Here is a 20,427-nt window from a genome sequence, read left to right as displayed (position 1 = left end):
TAAAAATAGGCCACGTTTTAAATATTCACATTTGAATTGCTGAATTATGATATTGGAAAGTTCTTGGAAATATATCTAACTAGGACAACACTTAGTCAAGAGTGCCTTCAAACAGATGTAGCTTGCCAGGAAGAAGGAACATTTATAGAAACCAGTGTTTGAGAGAAGGCCTAGTGATTCTGCAGCTTGCAAAGTATTTCTGTCCCAAATGTCATTTGCAGTTTGAGAACGCATCAGTATCATGTAAATGTTCTATTTACCTTGTTGGGTTTTTTTCCTGTTGCCTGGTTAACTCTACAGAACCATACTTATTAACAATTTGAAGTTTGCTTCTCAAGCTAATAGTTTCCAGAATATGTCCATTGTAATACCTCTTTTAACTCTTCTGTATCTTCTAAAAAATACCTGGATTGGAGTCAATTTGATGGAATTCTATGTTAAATTCCTGTGTGGTTTTTGCAGACTGGCATGTGATTTGAAGTTCTTGTGCTTTTGTTTTATCTTAAGGAACTGATACTGACTCCCAGATCTTGCAAAGAATTTCTGTTTTCCTTCTTCACTTCTGAAAGACATACCAAAGCAAATGTTTCAAAAAGCTGAGTTTTAGAAAATCCTTTTCATGATTCCTGTTGTTGAGGTCATACATTTTGTATCTTTTATAGGTACCTGGAAAACAGCTGTATTTCAGCGTTTGCCAAAGAATCTGGCTGGTCAGAGGTTATGCTTCTCTATAAGCCTTTGGAGAGAACTCAGTGAAGAATAACACATATTTGGAGTTATAGAATCATAGAATGGTTTGGGTTGGAAGGGACATTGAAGATCACCTTGCTACAACCTTCCTGCCGTGGGCAGAGACACCTTTTACTAGACCAGGTTGCTCAAAGACTCATCCAACCTGGCCTTGAACACTTCCAGGGATGGAGCATCTACAGCTTCTCTGGGCAACCTGTTCCAATGTCTCACCACTCTCAGAGTAAAGAATTTCTTCCTAATATCTAATCTAAATCTCCCTTCTTTCAGTTTAAAACCATTTTCCTTCATCCTATCACTCCAGTCCTGATAAAGAGTCCCTTACCATCTTTCTTGTAGGTCCCCTTTAAGTACTGGAAGGTCTCCCCAGAACCTTCTCTTCTCCAGGTTGAACAACCCCAACTCTCTCAGCCTGTCTTCATAGGAGAGATGCTCCATCCCTCTGATCATCTTCATGCCCCTCCTCTGGACACACTCCAACAGTTCTGTGTCCTTCTTCTGTTGGGGGCCCCAGAGCAGGATGCAGTACTCCAGGTGGCATCTCATGAGAATGGAGTAGAGAGGCAGAATTACCTCCCTAGACCTGCTGGCCATGCTTCTTCTGATGCAGCCCAGTATACAGTTGGCTTTCTGGGCTTCAAGCACACATGGCAGGGTCACGTTGAGCTTCTCATCAAGCAACAATCCCAAGTCCTTCTCCTTAGGGCTGTTCTCAATTTATTCTCCACCCCACCTCTATTTGTGCTTGGGGTTGCGCCAGCCCACATGCAGGACCTTGCACTTGACCTTGCATAGGCCTAGCGCTCAAGCCTGTCCAGGTCCCTCTGGATGGCATCCCTTCCCTCCAAGATGTTGACTGCACCACACATCTTGGTGTTGTCAGCAAACTTGCTGAGGATGCACTTAATCCCACTGTCCATGTTGCTGACAAAGATGTTAAACAGCACCCGCCACAGTACTGAGGAACACCACTCATCAGTGGTCTCCACATGGACATCGAGCCATTGACCACGACTTTTTGAGTGTGGCTATCCAGGCAATTCCTTATCCAGTGGGTGGTTCATCCATCAAATCCATGTCTCTCCAATTTAGAGACAAGGATGTTGTGTAGGACAGTGTCAAATACTTTGCACAAGTCCACGGAGATGATGTCAGTTACTCTTCCCTTATCCACCAATGCTGTAATGACATGGTAGAAGACAACCAAATTTGTCAGGCATTATTTACTCTTTTACTCTGAAGCCATATTGGCTGTCACCGATCACCCCCTTATATTCCATGTGCCTTAGCATAGTTTCCAGGAGGATCTACTCCATGATCTTGCTGGGCACAGAGGTGAGACTGACCAGCCTGTAGTTCTCCAGGTCTTCTTTTTTTCCTTTTTTATAAGTGGGGTTCATGTTTCCCCTTTCCTAATCAGCAAGACTTAACCGGAGTGCCACAACCTCTCAAATGCGATTGATAGTGATTTAGCAATTTCATCAGCCAATTCCCTCACGAACCATGGATTAATGTCATCAGGTCCATGGACTTGTGCGCTTTCAGGTTCCATAGATAGTCTCGAGCCTGGTCTTGTCCAACAGTCACATTTAAAGAAATAAAATTATCACTGCATTTTCCAAAAGTTACTGTCTATCTTAGGAAACAAGATCCAGCCACCTCAGATCAATGTGTTAGAAAGTTAGATATCACAGATGGCACACAATCTATTAACCTTCCCAAGAGATTAAATCCCAGATGATACGACTGAAATATATAACTCAAGCTTGCATTTATGAAGTCTTCATCTTTATAAAGATTTAAGAATCCAAGTCCCAGGGAATACATCTTGTAAAGAACTTTTGAGTCATCTATCATCTTCCCACCATCCCTTTTCTCCTCCCACGTACCTGTATTGCTCAAACTAAAGGAAAAGATGTCTTTACTGTCAATAAGTGCATTGTGAGACTCCTTTTCTTACTCATTTTTTAAATCATCATTGTTTAAAAAAGTAGTTTGAACCAGAGCTCATGAAAAGTTGAAATGCATCTATTTACTTATAAGCAATTTATAATACTGGAAAACATCTCTCAATATAGATATTTTCCAATAGGTGTTACACCTGCATGGCATAGTATCTTCATGGAGGGAAGCAGGTTCTAGCTCCTTGCTGTCTTGCAGACCTCCAGACACCTGCTTTTCCCCCTTCCTTTGAGAAAACCACTCCTTAACTGTCTCTCTAAGAGCTTTCTTCTGCTTCCTTAAAAATCCTTTAGCTAAAGTACTTCTCTGATTCTCTGATTTGAATACTGATCAGAATTTTGACTGTGCAGCTACAGTCTCTAGAATACTTGCTCTCATATCATACTGTATGAAGTTTCTGTGTAGCCCATAGATATTGTCTGTAAGGAATGCTATTCTACTTATAAATTGTTGTCCAGCAACTATTTTGGTTACTGAAAAAGCTGATCTTAGAAAAGGCATCATAAAGAAAAAGTTTATGTTTAGCTTTAGTTACTAATAATTCCTGGGTTTCTATTCTATTTGGTATGTTGAAAACATTGTGAAAGCCAGGACTGGTCATGGCCTGGTTTCTTGTGACACACAATACGATTGAAGGTCATAGTTTCCATTTTTAGAACTGCTTACAGTACATTCTCATTCCTCTGTTGTGACCTTTTTTAATATATACTGCTTCACCAACAACCAGTACTTGTTGTTCCTCAGCAGTCTTATTTTGTCGCTGAATAACCCATTTCATTATTTTCACATTACTTATGAATCTTGACTGTTTCCTTTCTTCTTCTTTGAAAGAAGTACTACTATTGGCAGCTCATACTACTTCTGGCAGTTTATACATCTTATATCCATTCATACACATGTGTGTGCATCTATGGGTGCATAAGGATGAGATCATTCTTCGAACCTTTAGTACAGAAACTTACTTCTACACTAAAAAAAGTCTCAAATCTGTGTGGAAATGCTTGACTGGCATTTGACTTAATCAGTCCTATGACTGCGGGGGTTAATTATCATATGATTTTTCTGCCCCCATTTTTAGATGGAGTAAATTTTCTCCTCAAGGATGATTTATCATTCAAGGAATAGAACTTGAAACATAAAAAAACAGAGGTCGTTTTACAAACCAAGTGATACACAACAGCCACAGTTAACAAGAGCTATAAAAATGCACAAAATTCTAGGGTCTGCATTATTTTGTATACATGACCTTTATTACCTTTTGTTCTGTAACTGTATAATAGCCTTATGCACCCTTTTTTGGCATTAGTACAAAGTGTGATAAAATTTAGAACCGAAAAATCTCCCATGGGCATAATTTTAGTGCTATGTGCCTTGGTAAAGTTAATGCAGATGTTATACCTAGAATTTATTATGAACTGTATATATTGCTCGCTAAAAGACAAATTATAACCTTCACCTCATATCAAGATTTTAGCTGAATGTACCATATTTTGGCAAGTGCCATGTATGGACTAGCAGATTAGATACTTCTTACTCAAAAAAGCTACACAGTATACCATGTAATTATCTTAACTTCTTCTATTTTTGGCCACCAATGTTTAATTTGCTAGTGACCATAGGGACATTAACTTGGTCTTAGCAAAATCATGAAAAGTTCAAGGAGTTATTTTACTGTATAATACTGAAGTGATGTGGACATATATAGTTACCTGGAATAAGACAAGAATAAAGTTTTCTTAAGTTGAAAGTAATGCAAAACATTTCCAGTACTGTAGTGTTTAATCTGAATTGGGCTATTATAGAAAATATGACTAAGATTTGTTTTTCGCTTACCAGCACTGGCTCACAGAACTGGAAATTTTAGCAATGATCTTTGCAGCTGCCGTCCATGATTATGAACATACTGGGACCACGAACAATTTTCATATTCAGACAAGGTAAGCAAAGTGGTCTCTTAAGTGTCATATCTGGACTTTGCTGTTCATTGGTCTGAACTGTTTCATACCTTTTACTGGTTTTGCCAGGAAGCAGCCAGGTCATTCCTGATTTTACAAATTGCTTTCTTGACCTCTGCATGGTTAATGGGATGGCTCACATGAGCAATGACAATGTGGAAAAGTAAGGAATTAGCTCCATAGTGCTTGAAATTATTGTATTTTGGAGCTGACACATCAAGAGAGGTTTCAAAAAGATTCAGAATGCGGACTTGAAAACCCTTCACCTTAAATCCAGATACTTTTGACTCCGAATTTTATTTATTCCACAGCATCCCCAGAAAAATACCACTTCACTTTCAGCAATGTGTCTGCATTTACTTCAGGTGTTACATTTTGTTTCAAGCTGTATATTAAACTTACAGGGTCCTAGTACAAAGGGAGAAACCTCAAGTACATCTTTCAAAATCTCTTAGCGTGTTCTGGCAGCATCTGCAGTAGTTACAAAAAAGAAATGTAGAAGAAATCCAGTTTGAAAATCAGGCTAACTGTATTCTCATGCAGGCACAGCATATCATCTTAGCCTCTGGTCCAGAACTACAGCATATACCTCTCTCCCTTAAAATATTTTCAGCGTATCAAAGGAAAACACTGAAAAATCCATTTCTGGGTGATAAATGTTATACCTGATACTTAGCCTAGGACAAAGCATCTTCTTGTTCTCTCATACTAAACTAAACTTTTAGTATCCTCAGTTGAGGAGTCCACTTTACCTGCTCTTGAAAAATAATTCCGCAGAACACTGGCATATTCTAACACAACAGCTCTGTGCCAGAAATGCTACTACTTCGAACAGAAGCATCCTCACACTCACCTATAGAGATAAAATGCCCAATGGTTACACTTAAATCCATGATGTACTTTTGCCCCAACATGTGCCCTTCAATAATGAGCTAATTCTAGATCTGCAGTTGCAATAAAGACATAATTCTTTTCTCCTCAGCGCAGTCTGTCTAAAAATAAACTTCAGTTTGTTGTTCCAAGTTTATACAACTTTTCTATTTCTGTCCTTAATATTTTGCTCTGAACTATTGCAAAAGTGGAAAATTAATTAAGCTGTTACCCTTTGAATTTTACTTGGACATACTTGCAAACAGGTATTTGTTTTGTGATGGAGCTCATTCTTCCCTTCTAGTGGAACTTGGCCCTGATATGGCACCCTGGGCTGTGATTCCAGACTTCTTTTGCCTGAGAAAACTTGATGAAATGGCTGTCATAGTCAGAGAAAATCAGCACTGTTTAAAACTAGCCATAAGCAGTTATATGGGTCAAGGTGGGCTTTATGGACATATGTGATTGGCAAATCACAGATTTCCTCATTATTTTACTAGAATTCTGGATGTAAATATATTCATTATTTGGGTAGTTTATGGTTTATTCCCTCTAAATAAAGTTTCCAATCATATTTTAATTTTTTTAGATTACTTGGTGTCCTAACATACATGTGGGTGGCTACACTGAATATATACTATTACTCAACAGAACAAGAGGTTGAATTTACCTTATTAATATCATAGTAAGACGCGCTGCTAAATCATCACACCTTTCTTCTAGTACAGACTTTCCAGCTGACCAAATTTAAATACTCAGTAGTTGTTTTATAAGAACAGAAAGTGTGGAAGAGAAGGGAGATTCAAAGTTGTTCTACAGGTCAAATCATGTCTTGGGGAAGCAAATTCCCCAAGAATTAATGAAGTTTGAAATTAAATATGATGAATCCACACTGTGTCAAAATTTGTGAAAATCTACATGTAACTTTGGTGTTGTAGGTTAGCTTTAATTTAGAGGGGAAAGATAGTGTCAAGGGTGCTAACATTAGCAGAGTCTGGCTTTAGGAAGCACTTGAATGCAAACAGGTTTCAGCTTAGCTGCCTTCCATTTCTTTGTTATGAGGCTCAAGGTTTGGCTGTTTTTATGACAAAAGTTGTCATTTATTTAAAAACATGCAATTGAAGTTTTTTAATTATTTATTATTTACAGCTCCTGATTATGAGTGACATGGACAAAAGCACATCTCTCAGAACAGGGGTAGTGACTTCTTAATACCCATGCTATGTGTGGAGTCCCCTCTGTTGGTGAATGCATTGCATTTTAAATGGTTGTATCATCAAAGAGTACTCGAGTAGCCTAATTAGAGAATTTCTGTTGCTCTCTGATCCTATCTACAATCAAGAAATTTAAAAATCTCACAATTTTTTGTCATGGTTATATCATATAAATAAAACATTACAATTTTTAAAATATGACTTTCCCACAAACAGTATATACAATGGAATAATGATAATATTTTATGCCTTTGGGATGGAAACTTTATCAGTGTTTGATACAATAAGAACAAATAAACATAGTTTGATATATATAGTCAATAGATCTCATAGAGAATACACAGTCCTACCCTCTCTAGTGCCATCATCAGGATGCTATTGCAAATTCTGCCTTTTTTTTTTTTTTTACACTAGGTCAGATGTTGCAATATTGTATAATGATCGATCTGTTCTTGAAAATCATCATGTAAGTGCTGCTTATAGACTCATGCAAGAAGAAGAGATGAACATCCTGGCAAATTTAACCAAAGATGACTGGAGGTAAGACTTACTGTGACATTCATACTTCATTCCAGTATTTAAAAATAATAAAAACTACCAGGCCTTCCATGTGGAGTCTATTTTAAGATGTCAAGTTACAGGAAGAAACTTTAGCACTGGAAGGAGTAATGGATATTGAGAGCTTAGGAAAGGCTGCTGTGTTGTAAAGAACTACTGTTTGGGAGACTCCATGTATTTTTCCAAGTGAGGTCGTGCATTCATGAAGCATAGTGTTGGAATGTATGGACAGTGTCTCAGGTGAGATAGCTGTTCAGGAAGAATACATTGCTGCCCCTCTTGAGCTAGGTTACCTTTGTCTACCTGGGTTAAAATCTCGGTGCAGTGTCACACTCTGCTGCCATCCTGAGCTCTACTACCTCTGGGATTTCTGCTGTATAACATAGCACAGCGTAGTCACATGTTGGCTAAGCATTAAAAACTGAATTATCTAGAGAGTCCAAAAATAATAAAGTCCCAGAAGCACTACGGAAAACTTTTTAATTCTTCTTAATGTAGTGTAATTGCTGAAGAAAATATGACCAGCTGGAAGAATCAGGATCATAATTGATATGTCACAAATACTAAGACCTGTAAAACCAAAATGATCAAGTGTTAAAGATAAGACTTTCTCCATTATTAGAAAGGACATGTTATCTTTGTATATAAGATTTAAGATATGAGTCTTCTGTGTGTTTCTGTAAACATAGCTATTATTCAGAGATCCTAAAAATAGCTTAAATAGGTGGACTGTGAAGTCAGAAAGAGGCATTCTGCTTCCAGGGAAGTGTCCCACTGTGAATGATGCCACTATGAGTAACAAAGCTATACTCTGCTTTATTTATATTTTCACAAAACTATGTATTTATGAAGGAATGTGTGAATGTCAGATCAAATTTGGTGTGGTGTGTATTTACAGATGAAGGACTGTTTTATATGCTAGATTTACATGATTTTGCTTATCTACATGATTAGAACACACCTAGACAAAGCATTTATTGAATGTGAGTTTGCTGACCCTTGTGGTTTTCAATTAATTATTTTGCTGTAGCTACTCCAAAACACTTAATATTAAAGTATCTTTAATTTTTTATTCAATTCAAAGTAAGAGAGCAAGCATATAATTTTTCATTCTTGTAAAAGATTTTTTCTCAGAGGATACTCATTTGGATTTAGTTATCATAAAGACTGTGTTGTAAATTTAGTTCTGGCGAAAGATCTCTGGAAGTAAACTGTAAACTTCACATACACCGAGATTTTCATTTCCAACATGAGTCAGCCTTGCTCTGCATGGAATTATTCTGGGCCTGATAGGTCTCTCTGATCCTATTTTTGCTTGTCCTAGCTATTGAGTATGGAGAAAGTGGACAGCCATCAGGGGCTGCTATTCTGTCTCTTAAAACCATCATTGTAGAGAGGTAATGATTTTCAAATCTTCAGAGTTGTTGAAGTGATGTTGTTTCATATTGTGTCCTACCAGAGAATGATTCCAGGTAGAAAGGGGCAGATCTTCTTCAGTTGAATTTCAGTTCAGGACTGGATCAAGGGTGGCTTGAAGAGACTTATGTACTTCCTCAGCCATGGCTCCTTCATCACTGAAGCCGACCATATATATAGTGTTGCTCCTGCTGACAGAAATCTGGCTGCTAGCTAGTAAAGCGCATCCCAGTTGTTCCCTTTTGTTGTGTCACTGGGGAAAAGAGTGATAGGGTGAAACTTCGGTGAAAGAAAATATTCCCCAGTGGAAGGAGAAGCCTATGGTTTCCAGGTGTGTGCTGTTTATACGTATTGCTTTGGTGAACTGCAACGAAATAAAGGGAAGAATGTGATAGATTGTTGCCACGTTTCTGAAACACACCCTTCTCTGCATGGGTTGCTTGGTCAGGTCTTATCACAGTTTGTTTTTCTTTATATTATGGGCCCTTTGCTATGACTTCAGTTATATTTCATTTCTCCTTGGTTTTTGAACCTGTGATAAACTACCATGTTCCTTCAGAAGTTGTTCAATCACAGACAAAGTGTGTTTGCACTTGCTTGTTAATTTCCTTTCACTGTAACCCAACTGGGATTTCCTGGAGGATTTTGAGTTTTGAAAATTTTGTTTGTGCAGTGGCTGTGCAGATCCAAGCCACTGTTATATATGTAGCCAGTGTGAAGTAGGTGGGATCTGGCAACCAGAGAAAGTAGAATTTATGGTCTCTTGTTGGGGCTATTCAGTACAACTCAGAAGAGATGTATGAACTAATAAGCTCAAGCAACTAAACGAGGACACTTAGCGAGGCAATTACAGTCTGTACTTTCAAACAAACTGGTAACTTCCAAAGTGCCAGTCTGAGAACCTACACAACCTGTTAAAGTCTGATACTTAATTTAGAGGGCAAGTTGTGAAAATGATGGTTTCCTGGTATTTGTTTCTAATATCCAAAGATACCTGTTACCCTGTCATCCGATACAGTTGTTCAGTAATGCAATGACAGGTCTGTTAGCCACTTAACAGAGACTTTTCAATTTTCTAATTATTACTAGAGTGAACTTGGATCTATACTGAAATTCATGCTGTTAGACTAACAGTTTTGAAGTTTGCACTGAATCTAATTGGCAGTAAATTAAAATGATAATTTGTTCAACTTTTTAATGTACTTCTTGGCACTGATTAATTTCTTGACTACTGTCAGATCTGTTTTCTTGAGTTGCAGCGATTTCATTTTTTTAAAGTTTAATACCCCTGCCTATTTAAATTGTGGTTCTACTAATTATTTCAGCAAGAAGAAGCAAAATGACTGAGAATGACTTTATAGTATTACATTTTCTTTTCTACTTGTTAACGTTAAGAAGATAAATGCACTAATAAACTGTCAGCCTCAATTAAGCTTAAAACATAGGGTTTAGGTCTGAGCAGGGAAACACTGACAGCATTCTGATGAGGATGTCCTTTGTGGATAATGTATGTGACATTCCTAGTAATTTCTCACTATTTTCTCAACTCTGGAAATATATTCCAGTCTTTCATATTGTCTTGTTTCTCTCACTTAGCGCCCCTAAATGTCTAAAGGGGATCTCTTTTTGTTCTCCTTTCTCCTTTGATTGCCAGGCTTCTGGTGTTCTAGCGCCCCGTGTGTCATGCCAACACTTATAGGCAGTCAGGCAGTATTAATGTCTCAAAGCATTCCAGTCACAAGGTGTACAATGCTATACTGCCTGATTATTTAAAAAAAGGCTAACAAAACAATATACATTATATACAATGCATAAGGAGCAGATTTTCTTTCACAAATTCCTTTGGGAGTCTTCTGTCTGAGGAAAGCAGGATTGCTGTAACTTGCCAGATGAACCTTAAATATTCAGTTCCCAACTTGTTTTTGCTCATCTTAGCCTGTTCCTGCATTTTTTCATTAGTTTCCAGCTGACTGTATGTCTTTGCCATGGACAAATCCAGGTAAAGCTGTTTTCTGTTTGTTTCTGTTTACTTCTGTTAAGTACTTTTCCAAGAAATTCACGTGTCACTCCTTGTCTCCTATGTTTATTACAGCATTATTAATGTCATTTTTTCACATAATCTTACATCTTTTTTTTTAGAGTATCCTATCATTAGGACATATGAATATAGGAGGGTTAAGAAAGGATGAAAGTGTAGGACATGATGGTTTATTTTAGAAAAATGGAGATTGTATACTCAAAACCAGTAATCTTCCAATTGTGGGCCCCAAGAAACCGCTGTGCACTACACGTGAATACTGTTGCCACTTGCCATCATAGAACTGAAGACGACAACACCTATGTATATTTTTGCCACAGAAGCATGAGCAATACTAACTGTATTAGCCCAATGCCAAGCTGTGGAGTGCTTAATGAAGTGGGAAGAGGTTTCTGTCCAAGAGCTACCTATGACACTGGCTGAGGTGTCCTTCAGTATGGAAGCTGAGATGGTCTTTTTTCCCCTGTAAAGCAATTTGGGAATGGTTTAAGTCCCAGATTAAGCTTCTGCGCAATGGTATTAGAATGGGCATTTGTAGCTCCAGTAGAGCTTTATTTAATTTTTTTCCATCCCTTCTCAATTTTCCATCCCTGTATTGATGATGGATGAGGGCACAGGCGGGAAACAACTGCAGACTGTAGGTAGAGAGCCTCTCCTTTGCTGTAAAACAGCTTTTTTTGTGGCCTGAATCGTCAGAAGTGTGTGAGGGCAGTGCTGCATTGTTTGATCCTTATTCAGGTGATAGAGGTAGGAATTAGGGTCTGTCTACTGCCATGACCGTGTGAGTAAACTGGAAGCAGCTCTTCGCTTTTCTGTGTGTCTTGTGTAGTAGGTGTGAGCTTATTTTTGGTTACTCCTGAAAGTTCAGACATAGAAAGTTCCTTGGAAAATCTCCCATAGAAAGGGAAAGTGATAATTATTCCAGTCATACAAAGAACAGGATTTAACAATACAGAGCCCTCGGTTTTCATGCATTTAGCTGTTTGGGTGGGGTTGTTTTCCCCAATGGGTTTGAAGGGTACAGTTTCAAAGCAATGTGGAGGAGGAACATTTGGGATGCAAATTAATTAGTATCTTATTATGAGGTCAGATAAGGTAAGGCATTTTCTAAACACAAGTTGCTATGGCTGCATATTATTGAGTAGAAGCGAGAGGACTGAGTCTTTATCCAGTTACATCAAAGCAGATCAGCAGTAAATACACAATAATCAATGAGGAGTATGGACTTAAATATGCAATTAATTTGGCTCAAAAGCAGTCTTGATAGTTTTTATAACGAACTATTCTAACAGCCCTAAAGAAAACTGCCATTTACATCTTTAAAACGTAGTAATTTGAAAAAACTTCATTGTTAAGTAAATCAAAGGTATTAATACAACATGAAAGGTCAGTGAGAATAAATGAAGTAGGATTCTACTGTTGTAATTGATACTTGGACATCCTTAAGACTGGGGATGTGCTCATGAAGATATATGATACATAATTGAAGATTTTATGTGGTGAACTGTCCCTGATATATGTATAAACAACATTTGCACATAAATCCTCCTAGACCATTTAAAAAGCATGTAAATAAAGACCCAGTAGACTCTTACATGGTCTATATACAATCCTTCTACATCAAGGAAGCAGAATTTTCCAAATCAGTAATTATAGTTGACAAAATCAGTGTAATTTCATATACAATGAGAATTAATACACTTTATTTACATGATTCATATTTTACTATTTTCATACTCATTTAATAGAAAGCTGATGGAGAAGCTAACATCTCTGACCATAATACCAAGATGTAGATAAATTATGAATTGCAAACCTGTTCTAACTCATGAAAAGGCCATTAAAGTTTTTTTGAGGTGAAGGGTAGTTTGTCATGATGTTCATATATTGTTGTGATGCTGATAGTGTTTCAGATGTAATATCTCTTGCTCTTCCGAGTGTTTCCACAGCCTTCTTCCTAGGTTTAGTGTTATGCCTGCTCTGCAGTAATATGAGGGTGGTAATAAGAGACACAAATATATCCTCTTGTGTGGTGGTAAGCCCAGAGACCAACTGCTTTTTTTGAATACTCTATTGCTGGGAAAATAAGGAAAGACTTATTAGGGGTGACAGAACTATATGTATTTTTAGTTTATACACTAGAAAAGAGGAATTACAAAACAGTGTGACTCTGAAATAATGATTACAGAGTGCATTTTCTGAAGTACATTGGTTTCACAGAATCACTTTAGGATACAACATTCAAGTTGTTAATAATTTATTTAAGTGCTTTTAAAACCGTAATAAAACTCGTGATGTTGTTTAGAAAGTTATAAATTAACAAGTACTGCTTAAACAAATGTACCATACATAGAATAAATGAATTGTAATCAGTCATTTTGCTTTTAATTATTCTTAGGGAGTTGCGTAGCTTGGTCATTGAGATGGTCTTGTCTACAGATATGTCGGGTCATTTTCAACAAATTAAAACCATGCGACATATTCTACAGCAGGCAGAGGGGTAGGTTATTTTCCATTCTGTTCATTATCTATAGTATTTCAATGAACTCATGTACAAGAAAAGAATTTAAATAGTTTCTTTTGTTTTGAGATAATTGGAGCATGTCCTTGAATTGACAGGGTAGACAAAGCCAAAGCCATGTCTTTGATTCTACATGCAGCAGACATAAGCCATCCAGCAAAATCCTGGGAACTGCACTACCGGTGGACCATGGCCCTGATGGAAGAATTTTTTCGACAGGTGCCATTTTAAAGTCTTTTAATAAATCTAGTTCAAGAAGCAATGATTATACAATTAGATCTTTTCATAATCTACCAGCAAGGATGCTGTTGGTTGTGATTGACAAGCATAGTCAGTAGTATATATTCCCTACTCTTCATACATACCACTGACATTAATTCAACTTTTATATGCATGAATAAGATGAAATTTTATAGCTCTGTATCTATTTCAGCTGATATCAGGATTCTGAGTGTTGTAGCATTTTTTTTCCTTTCAATAATAATATAACTTGTCAAGCTGTTTTCATTCTGTAGACAGAGATTTATATATGCTTTGAGTTAAAAAGAAACACCAGCAGGGTAGGATGAGGGACTTGAAAATAGGGAGAACTCATGTTCAGCAAAGAAGGCAAAAAGTTTTCTCCATTCCACACTTCAGAAAGCTCTCCTATTTCTTTTCCTTGCCAGTTCTTGCCATGCGTATGCCACATAGTTCCAAAGGTTTTGTTTTCATAACAGCACTATCCAAAGCCAGAGGTTAGACAGTATCATCCTGTTAATGCTGTGGCCATATACCCTAGAACAAAATTGAAGACACAGCTTTGCGAAAGTCTTTTAATTTCTGTGAGATACTGAATTCAAAGAGAAGCCCAGCAGGTGTTGGTGCCACTGCTGCCATTTTTTTTACTAACCTCAGCTGGTGAAAAAAAAACATTTCTGCAAAGAGGGAATATTTGTGACCAGGTACATTTTTAACATAACAGTTACTGAAGTACAACTGATAACCAAAATCCAGTTAAAGTATTACACAGCTTCTTCAGTTACACACAGGTTTTAAAAATGGTTAATACAGATAATGGAACAGTATACCTCTTGCTCTTCTTGATTGTCATTATTTTGCTATATGCTGACATTTCCAAATTACTTAGGTCACATTGGAAAAGGGGGTCAGAGAATAAAAAGTCAATATGTTAAACCATGAGGTTGTTAGTCCCGTCTGCCCTAGAAAGTTCTTGCTTGGTTCCTAGAGGTTCTTTGTATGAATTCACAGCAGAGACCATGAGGACGTTCTTGACTCTGAGCTTTGCACTGGGGAGACAGATTGGAGAGCTGGTGCCTTAATCTAAATAATGAACAAACTGAGTTTTGTGGAAATACTGAGTAGAGTCATGAGCATTTGTGTCTGCTTCTGTAAATGGAAATTATAAGGATTTTGAACTTGAGAGGAAAAAGGAGGAACAGATTACCCTAGATATACATTACTTGCAAAGGTCAGAAATGACCAACTGTAAAAACATTTTAGACACAGAGAGACAGACTAGACAGAGCCCATGGGACAGTGAGGCAATGTGTCCAGTCAAGTGGATGTAGCTTTAGCCATAAACAGTACCACACTGGTCACTGAGTGCAAAGGATCAGATAATGTTTTAGTTATTCCTTTATACTTTCATTAGAAGAAGTAACTGGATCCCAAATAAGCCACTCAAAGACTTGAGAAGGTACTTAACAATGGAATAAAATCACCAAATACATATTTCTGCAACTCAAGAGTATAAATTATGGAACTCTTTCAGGCTGTAGAGGAGCGTGCAAAGGACTGAATCTGTCCTTATACGTACTACTAAGAACAGTGTATGTGGAGTTGTTCCAACACATTTAATGTGTGATGTATATATATAAATGCACTGGGCAGGGCAGACACAGTAGGTGTCCTGCTTCTTAGATGCAGTGGTTTGGTTTTGCATCCTCTGATCTGTTGATCTGAGCACATGTGGTGGAAATCTCTGGGATTTCCAGATCTATGTCAGCCAAGATGAAGTAGTACAAATGTATGCAAACCCCACTGATTCCTCCTCTTCTTTTCTTCAAAAATAGTAATTCAACTACTTCTACTGCCTTAAAGAAAAAAGCAGCAGAGCCTGAAACTTCAGATGCAAAACCAATGCTTTAACAGGCAGCTTTCAAAGTAGTGAGCTCTAGCAAAAAATGAACATTCACCTATGCAAAAAAGTTTGTTAACTGCAGCTAACAGTTAAAATATGTGTTAATGTTAACTTCAGGGGAAAAGCCAAACAAGGCTTTAAGTTTAAAAGCAACAACTACAGAAAGTGTGTTATAATGCCAAGGAAAATCTAAGCTACTTGTTTAAAATAGAAATACACCCACCCATCTCAAAACCTTAAAAATAAATACATAGTTCAAGTCACTCAAAGAAGTATCCCAGTTCCTATATCATTCTGCTCTCAGTCTGAATAGATCTAAAAGCAGAAGAAGGGAATTTGTCAAGTGAGTTTTTTGATTTTTTTTAAAATTTTAAATCTCATTTTAATGATCAATTTAAATATCAATGCTGTGTTCATTATTACAATTTACAATATACAGATTAAATTCAATTATTAATTATGTATTATATTAATTACAAATTAATTCATAATTAGGGTAAAGACTTACCTGAAAGCATAAAAAGATTCAAACTGATTCCTTGCTAGTGTGGAATTTTATCTTTTTTCATACCTAGTTAAGGGAAGATTACAAATTTAATCTTGCTTTAGAAATCCTGTATTCAACAATGACTGAAACTGTTAGGACTACCCCAGTTTATATTATATCACATCACCATACAGCTCCTGCATTTACATAGAGATACCACTTACCTACTAGTAAGTGTTCATGTTTTCTTCTACACTCTGAAGTCAAATTATGAACACTTGGGCATGAAATTTAAAGGCCATAGTGATAAAACTCTCCACTTCCACATGAAACACAAGCTGCGAGCTACATCTGTTCCTGTGACTGAAGCGGTTTTATTGGTATTATAGTTCTAAACTTCTCCCAAATCTAGTTCAATGATATATGATAAAAAGACTAAGGAAGGTTAATACTGCCCCCTTCATCCATCAGCTTCTGATGAGATTTTTGGGAAAATGGTATGTTCATGTACTGCTCCCCACTGAATGATCATGAAACAGCACTCCCCATGAATAATGTAGTGTATAGACCATTGTACTTGAAAGATGTAAGTTTTCCTCTATCTATAAAATCAGTGCTTCTGAGGGCCAAGTTTTTCCAGCAACACAAATTATAGCCTCCTTTGAAAGATGTCTCTTCAGGATTTTTTTACACCATTAGACTTTTTTTTTTGAGCTTTTGCAAGTCAGTTGGTATACCATGTTGAAAACAGAGATAATATCCCCGTCTGTTAAGACTGCTATGACAAAAAAACTTTTAATGTGTTAGGTGTTGAAATATTTTCAGAATTAGGTTGGTTTGTACATATCATCTGAGCAGTTAAATTGAGCTTTTTGTGAAATGCCTGCTAGTGCGAGTGAGTTCAGTTCAGATCATGCCTTTGATCTGCGTAAATCCACTGAAGAAATTTTACATGTTGGATAAAACAATGTAATAGAAGGAAACCCTTAGCATTTGGCATACTGTCACAAACATGTCTAAATATCTTCCATCACGTTTCATCTGGGATCAGCAGGACTAAACTGTGAATATTGAAGGACTTCATATATGTTACATCTCATTGGCAGATGCCTTGCTCTTGAGGAGAACTTGCTTGCAATAAGTTTCTTTATATAAAAATTGTCAAATGTAAGTTAGAATTCTGATTTCTACTTTTCCTGAAAATTTAAAGATAAATAATGAAAGTTTTTTTGCCTGTGGCTTGTTTTTATTTAGGAGTATAAGTAAACAAAGTAATCTGTTGTATAAATACTAAAAATGTTCACATTCCTTTGTCTTTCTGACCCTCTATCAAATATGTGCTTATAATCTTAAACCTTGTTGTTTGCAGGGAGACAAGGAGGCTGCTTTAGGTCTTCAGTTTTCTCCACTCTGTGACCGCAAGTCTACTTTGGTAGCTCAGTCCCAAATAGGTAATGACAAGTTCTGTTTTTCTTTTTCTTTTTTTTATATGTGTAGGAGCATGTGTAATCATGTGGACATTTCTTATACTCATTTTGAATTGTAGATGTTCCAAATGCGATCATATAGAAGGTATTTCTTTGCACCTATCCATTCACCAAACTCATATGCTCTTACAGCAGAAATGCACTGGTTTCAGAAGAACGTTTAGTTATTTCAGTGTGTGTGATGCAAAGGAGGATTAGGAGAGGGATTAACCAAACTACTTGACATGAGCCCAACTTTTACTGTATACACTTCAGAGTTTGGTAGACCACGTCCTCAGACATGATTGACTGATCTCAATCTGTCCTCAGGCAGATTGACTCTTGCTCAAGCCCTCACAGATGTGTCTCTACTACAATCTGAAAGCCTGGTACTGTTCTGTAGATGCATCTCAACTTAAAGCTATTTCATACGTCAAATCTCTGGACTGCAGTTAAGACTATCAGTGCGGGAGGGTCAGAATCCACAGGGTTGACCAGGACCACTGCATTCTGTTTCTATCAATCCGAATTGCATTTTGGTTAACAGTGGCCAAACTTCAGAACAGTGGCCTTTTTCAGAAATGCAGGTCTTGGCTCTCTATATCCCTTTTTCCATGAGCAATAATAAGGAAATAAAAATTGGTAAAGATCACTGGGATAAGTTACAATGAGATACCCTAGAAGCATACTGAGTAAAGCAGTATGTTCTACAAACAGCTGTACCTCTTCTGTGTACTCGGGGAGAGATTCTATATGTGATAGTGTCTTATCCTTGAACTGAAGCATGTCATCCGATCTGATCTTGTCACTCAAAATGTCCTTTATTACATTTCACTGGTTGTTGAAAGGCATTGTGCTTGAGCATCGTACCAACTGCAGGAGGGAAGCTGGATTCTAGCCTGAAGCACTGTTGCTCACCTTTGTGCTGTGTTGCGTGGTTAGAGTATGAAGACATCTGGAAATCCATTGCTAGCTCATGTTATAGCAATTTTTTTTTTTCTGTTAAGTGCTCAGAAGAGAATAATGCTTCATTCTCTCACTGTGTCATTCCATACCTTGATGAGCACTTTAAAATGTAAAAGACATTGTTCAGAGCTGACATCTCAGAACTGTGGGATGAATGCTGTCTCCTAAGGATATTACTTGTTCTCTTCACTGATTTGACAGAGCACTCCTACACACTGTGAAATAACACTTTACCTCCACAGAATAATAAACAGCACTTTTAAATATTAACTCCTTGGCAAGAAGATCTGAATGGTAAAAGAGACAGTATGACTTCTAGCCCCTTGGCTCAGCTGTAGCTTCCTTTCTATTCAAGAATTAATATTCATTTCAAATGGTAGGTGTGTTCTGAAGTGTGTAAAATTTACAAGGAAAAGGAATGAAAAGGTATAATTATTAATATCTAGTTATATCTGTACAGCTTCAGGTAATTTTGGTTTCAGTTGTGCTCTTTTCCTCAAGATTAAACTACTGGCATCTAGTATATTGAATCAGGAGTACAGTCAGAAAATCAGCCTGATATCAAGTATTTATTCCTAGATTTGAGAGCTGTGAAAATGTAAAATCTGAATTTCTCTCTTTTTCTTCTTTAGGTTTCATTGATTTCATAGTAGAACCAACATTTTCTCTTCTTACGGACTCAATGGAGAAAATTGTTATGCCTCTTATAGAGGAAGCGTCAAAATCTGAAAGTCCTGCATTTGGGACACACAGGTATTAATACACTGCTTAGTTATTGAACTAACATAATAATGTCACTTGAAATTATCACAATTGTTTAAAGTTTGGAAAGTAACATAACTAGCTGTACAGTATTGCCATCGTGTGGTGCTATGTTGTAATTGCAATATGCTATGACTCCATTGACTGTGGACAATCGTGCATATAAAGAGGCAAAACCACAATAACGAGCATGATACACATGTATAAAGTCAATTTTCTACAGCATATCTAATAGCTATATTTCTTTGACTATATCTTTGCAATAGATTATTGAAGTTCCTAGTGCTCTTATCTTAAGCCATTTTCAGTATAATTTTAATTGACAGTACCAAAAGTCATTCTTTGCTTTCTGAGAGACAATTGGAAGTAGAGGTGGTGAAGGTGATTTCGGGGTTTTTTTTCTGGTTTGTTTTTTTGGTTGGTTTTTTGGGGTTTTTGTTTGTTTGTTTGTTTGTTTTTTTATTATGCTTTATGTCACTTTCCTTCTTCCCCTTTCCATGTTAGTATTATTTGTTATATACACTTGAGACAAAATTGATTCGACTAATTCACTTGAGAGATTCACTTGAGAGATCTAAAGACAGTATAAGTGAGATGCAATGGGGGGGTTTCCCACCAAGCTCTTGATTTTTGCACCATGATAGAAGTTGTCTATAAAACAAACTAGCTATGACAGGCAATGTTGTCTGAGTGACTCCATGCTGAAAGCATCATTCAGTAATCATCTGATGCTTTTACAAATATTGTCTCTGTTACCATGTTTTTTTCACTTTAAAACTGCAATTTGAGCTTTTACTGAGGCTACTAATATCCTAATTCTGCAGAGCAATTTTTCATTTGCTGGACATTAGTTAGTTTGTAATAGCAAAATTATGAGCACAGGTCTTTTCTGGTCATGAATTTACATGTATTTCAGTTACTAGAAGTAAGTAAAAGTTACTAGAAATAGGTATTTATGAGTGTGCTCTTTGTGTTTTGGGGGACGGTGCTAAACAAAGGCATTATTGATGTCAGACTTGTTTATCTACTCACTTTTTAACAAATGGAAGATTAGCAGCTGCAAATGATTATTAGCTCCAGGCTTCATTTTTGGTTGATGTTCATGAGTGATTGGTAGATGAGCAAAGGCTTATGATCCAGTAAAGTTTCCTCCTGTGAGGTGGAAGATAAAAGGATTTTTTTCTTAATATGGAAACAAGAGCTACACTTAGAAAGACAGTGAAGAACCTATAGCATGATACAGAAATGTCTGAGCCAACAGAACTGTTCAAACACTGCTGTGTGGCTGCCATGAATATGTGGTGTGACATTCACTGTGG

The 20,427-nt window shown here is 36.9% G+C and overlaps 1 protein-coding gene across 6 annotated transcripts in view; it reads left to right on the top strand.

Moving 5' to 3' along the window:
- The window catches only part of PDE1A (phosphodiesterase 1A), a 160,883-nt gene that overhangs the window by 118,011 nt on the left and 22,445 nt on the right, over nucleotides 1–20,427 (top strand). For all 6 annotated transcript variants that reach the window (XM_014954703.1, XM_014954707.1, XM_014954702.1 and 3 more), the window contains 6 exons: nucleotides 4,549–4,649; nucleotides 7,166–7,291; nucleotides 13,162–13,263; nucleotides 13,383–13,503; nucleotides 17,284–17,365; nucleotides 18,979–19,099. In XM_014954703.1, coding sequence (XP_014810189.1) covers nucleotides 4,549–4,649; nucleotides 7,166–7,291; nucleotides 13,162–13,263; nucleotides 13,383–13,503; nucleotides 17,284–17,365; nucleotides 18,979–19,099 — 653 coding nt within the window. The remainder of the gene's footprint in view (nucleotides 1–4,548; nucleotides 4,650–7,165; nucleotides 7,292–13,161; nucleotides 13,264–13,382; nucleotides 13,504–17,283; nucleotides 17,366–18,978; nucleotides 19,100–20,427) is intronic.

The sequence above is a fragment of the Calidris pugnax genome, unplaced genomic scaffold, assembly GCF_001431845.1.
Source record: "Calidris pugnax isolate Ruff unplaced genomic scaffold, ASM143184v1 scaffold103, whole genome shotgun sequence".
In the NCBI taxonomy this organism is placed as follows: domain Eukaryota; kingdom Metazoa; phylum Chordata; class Aves; order Charadriiformes; family Scolopacidae; genus Calidris; species Calidris pugnax.
The sequence above is the reverse complement of the archived record's forward strand: the minus strand, read 5'-3'. Positions and strand labels throughout refer to the sequence as shown.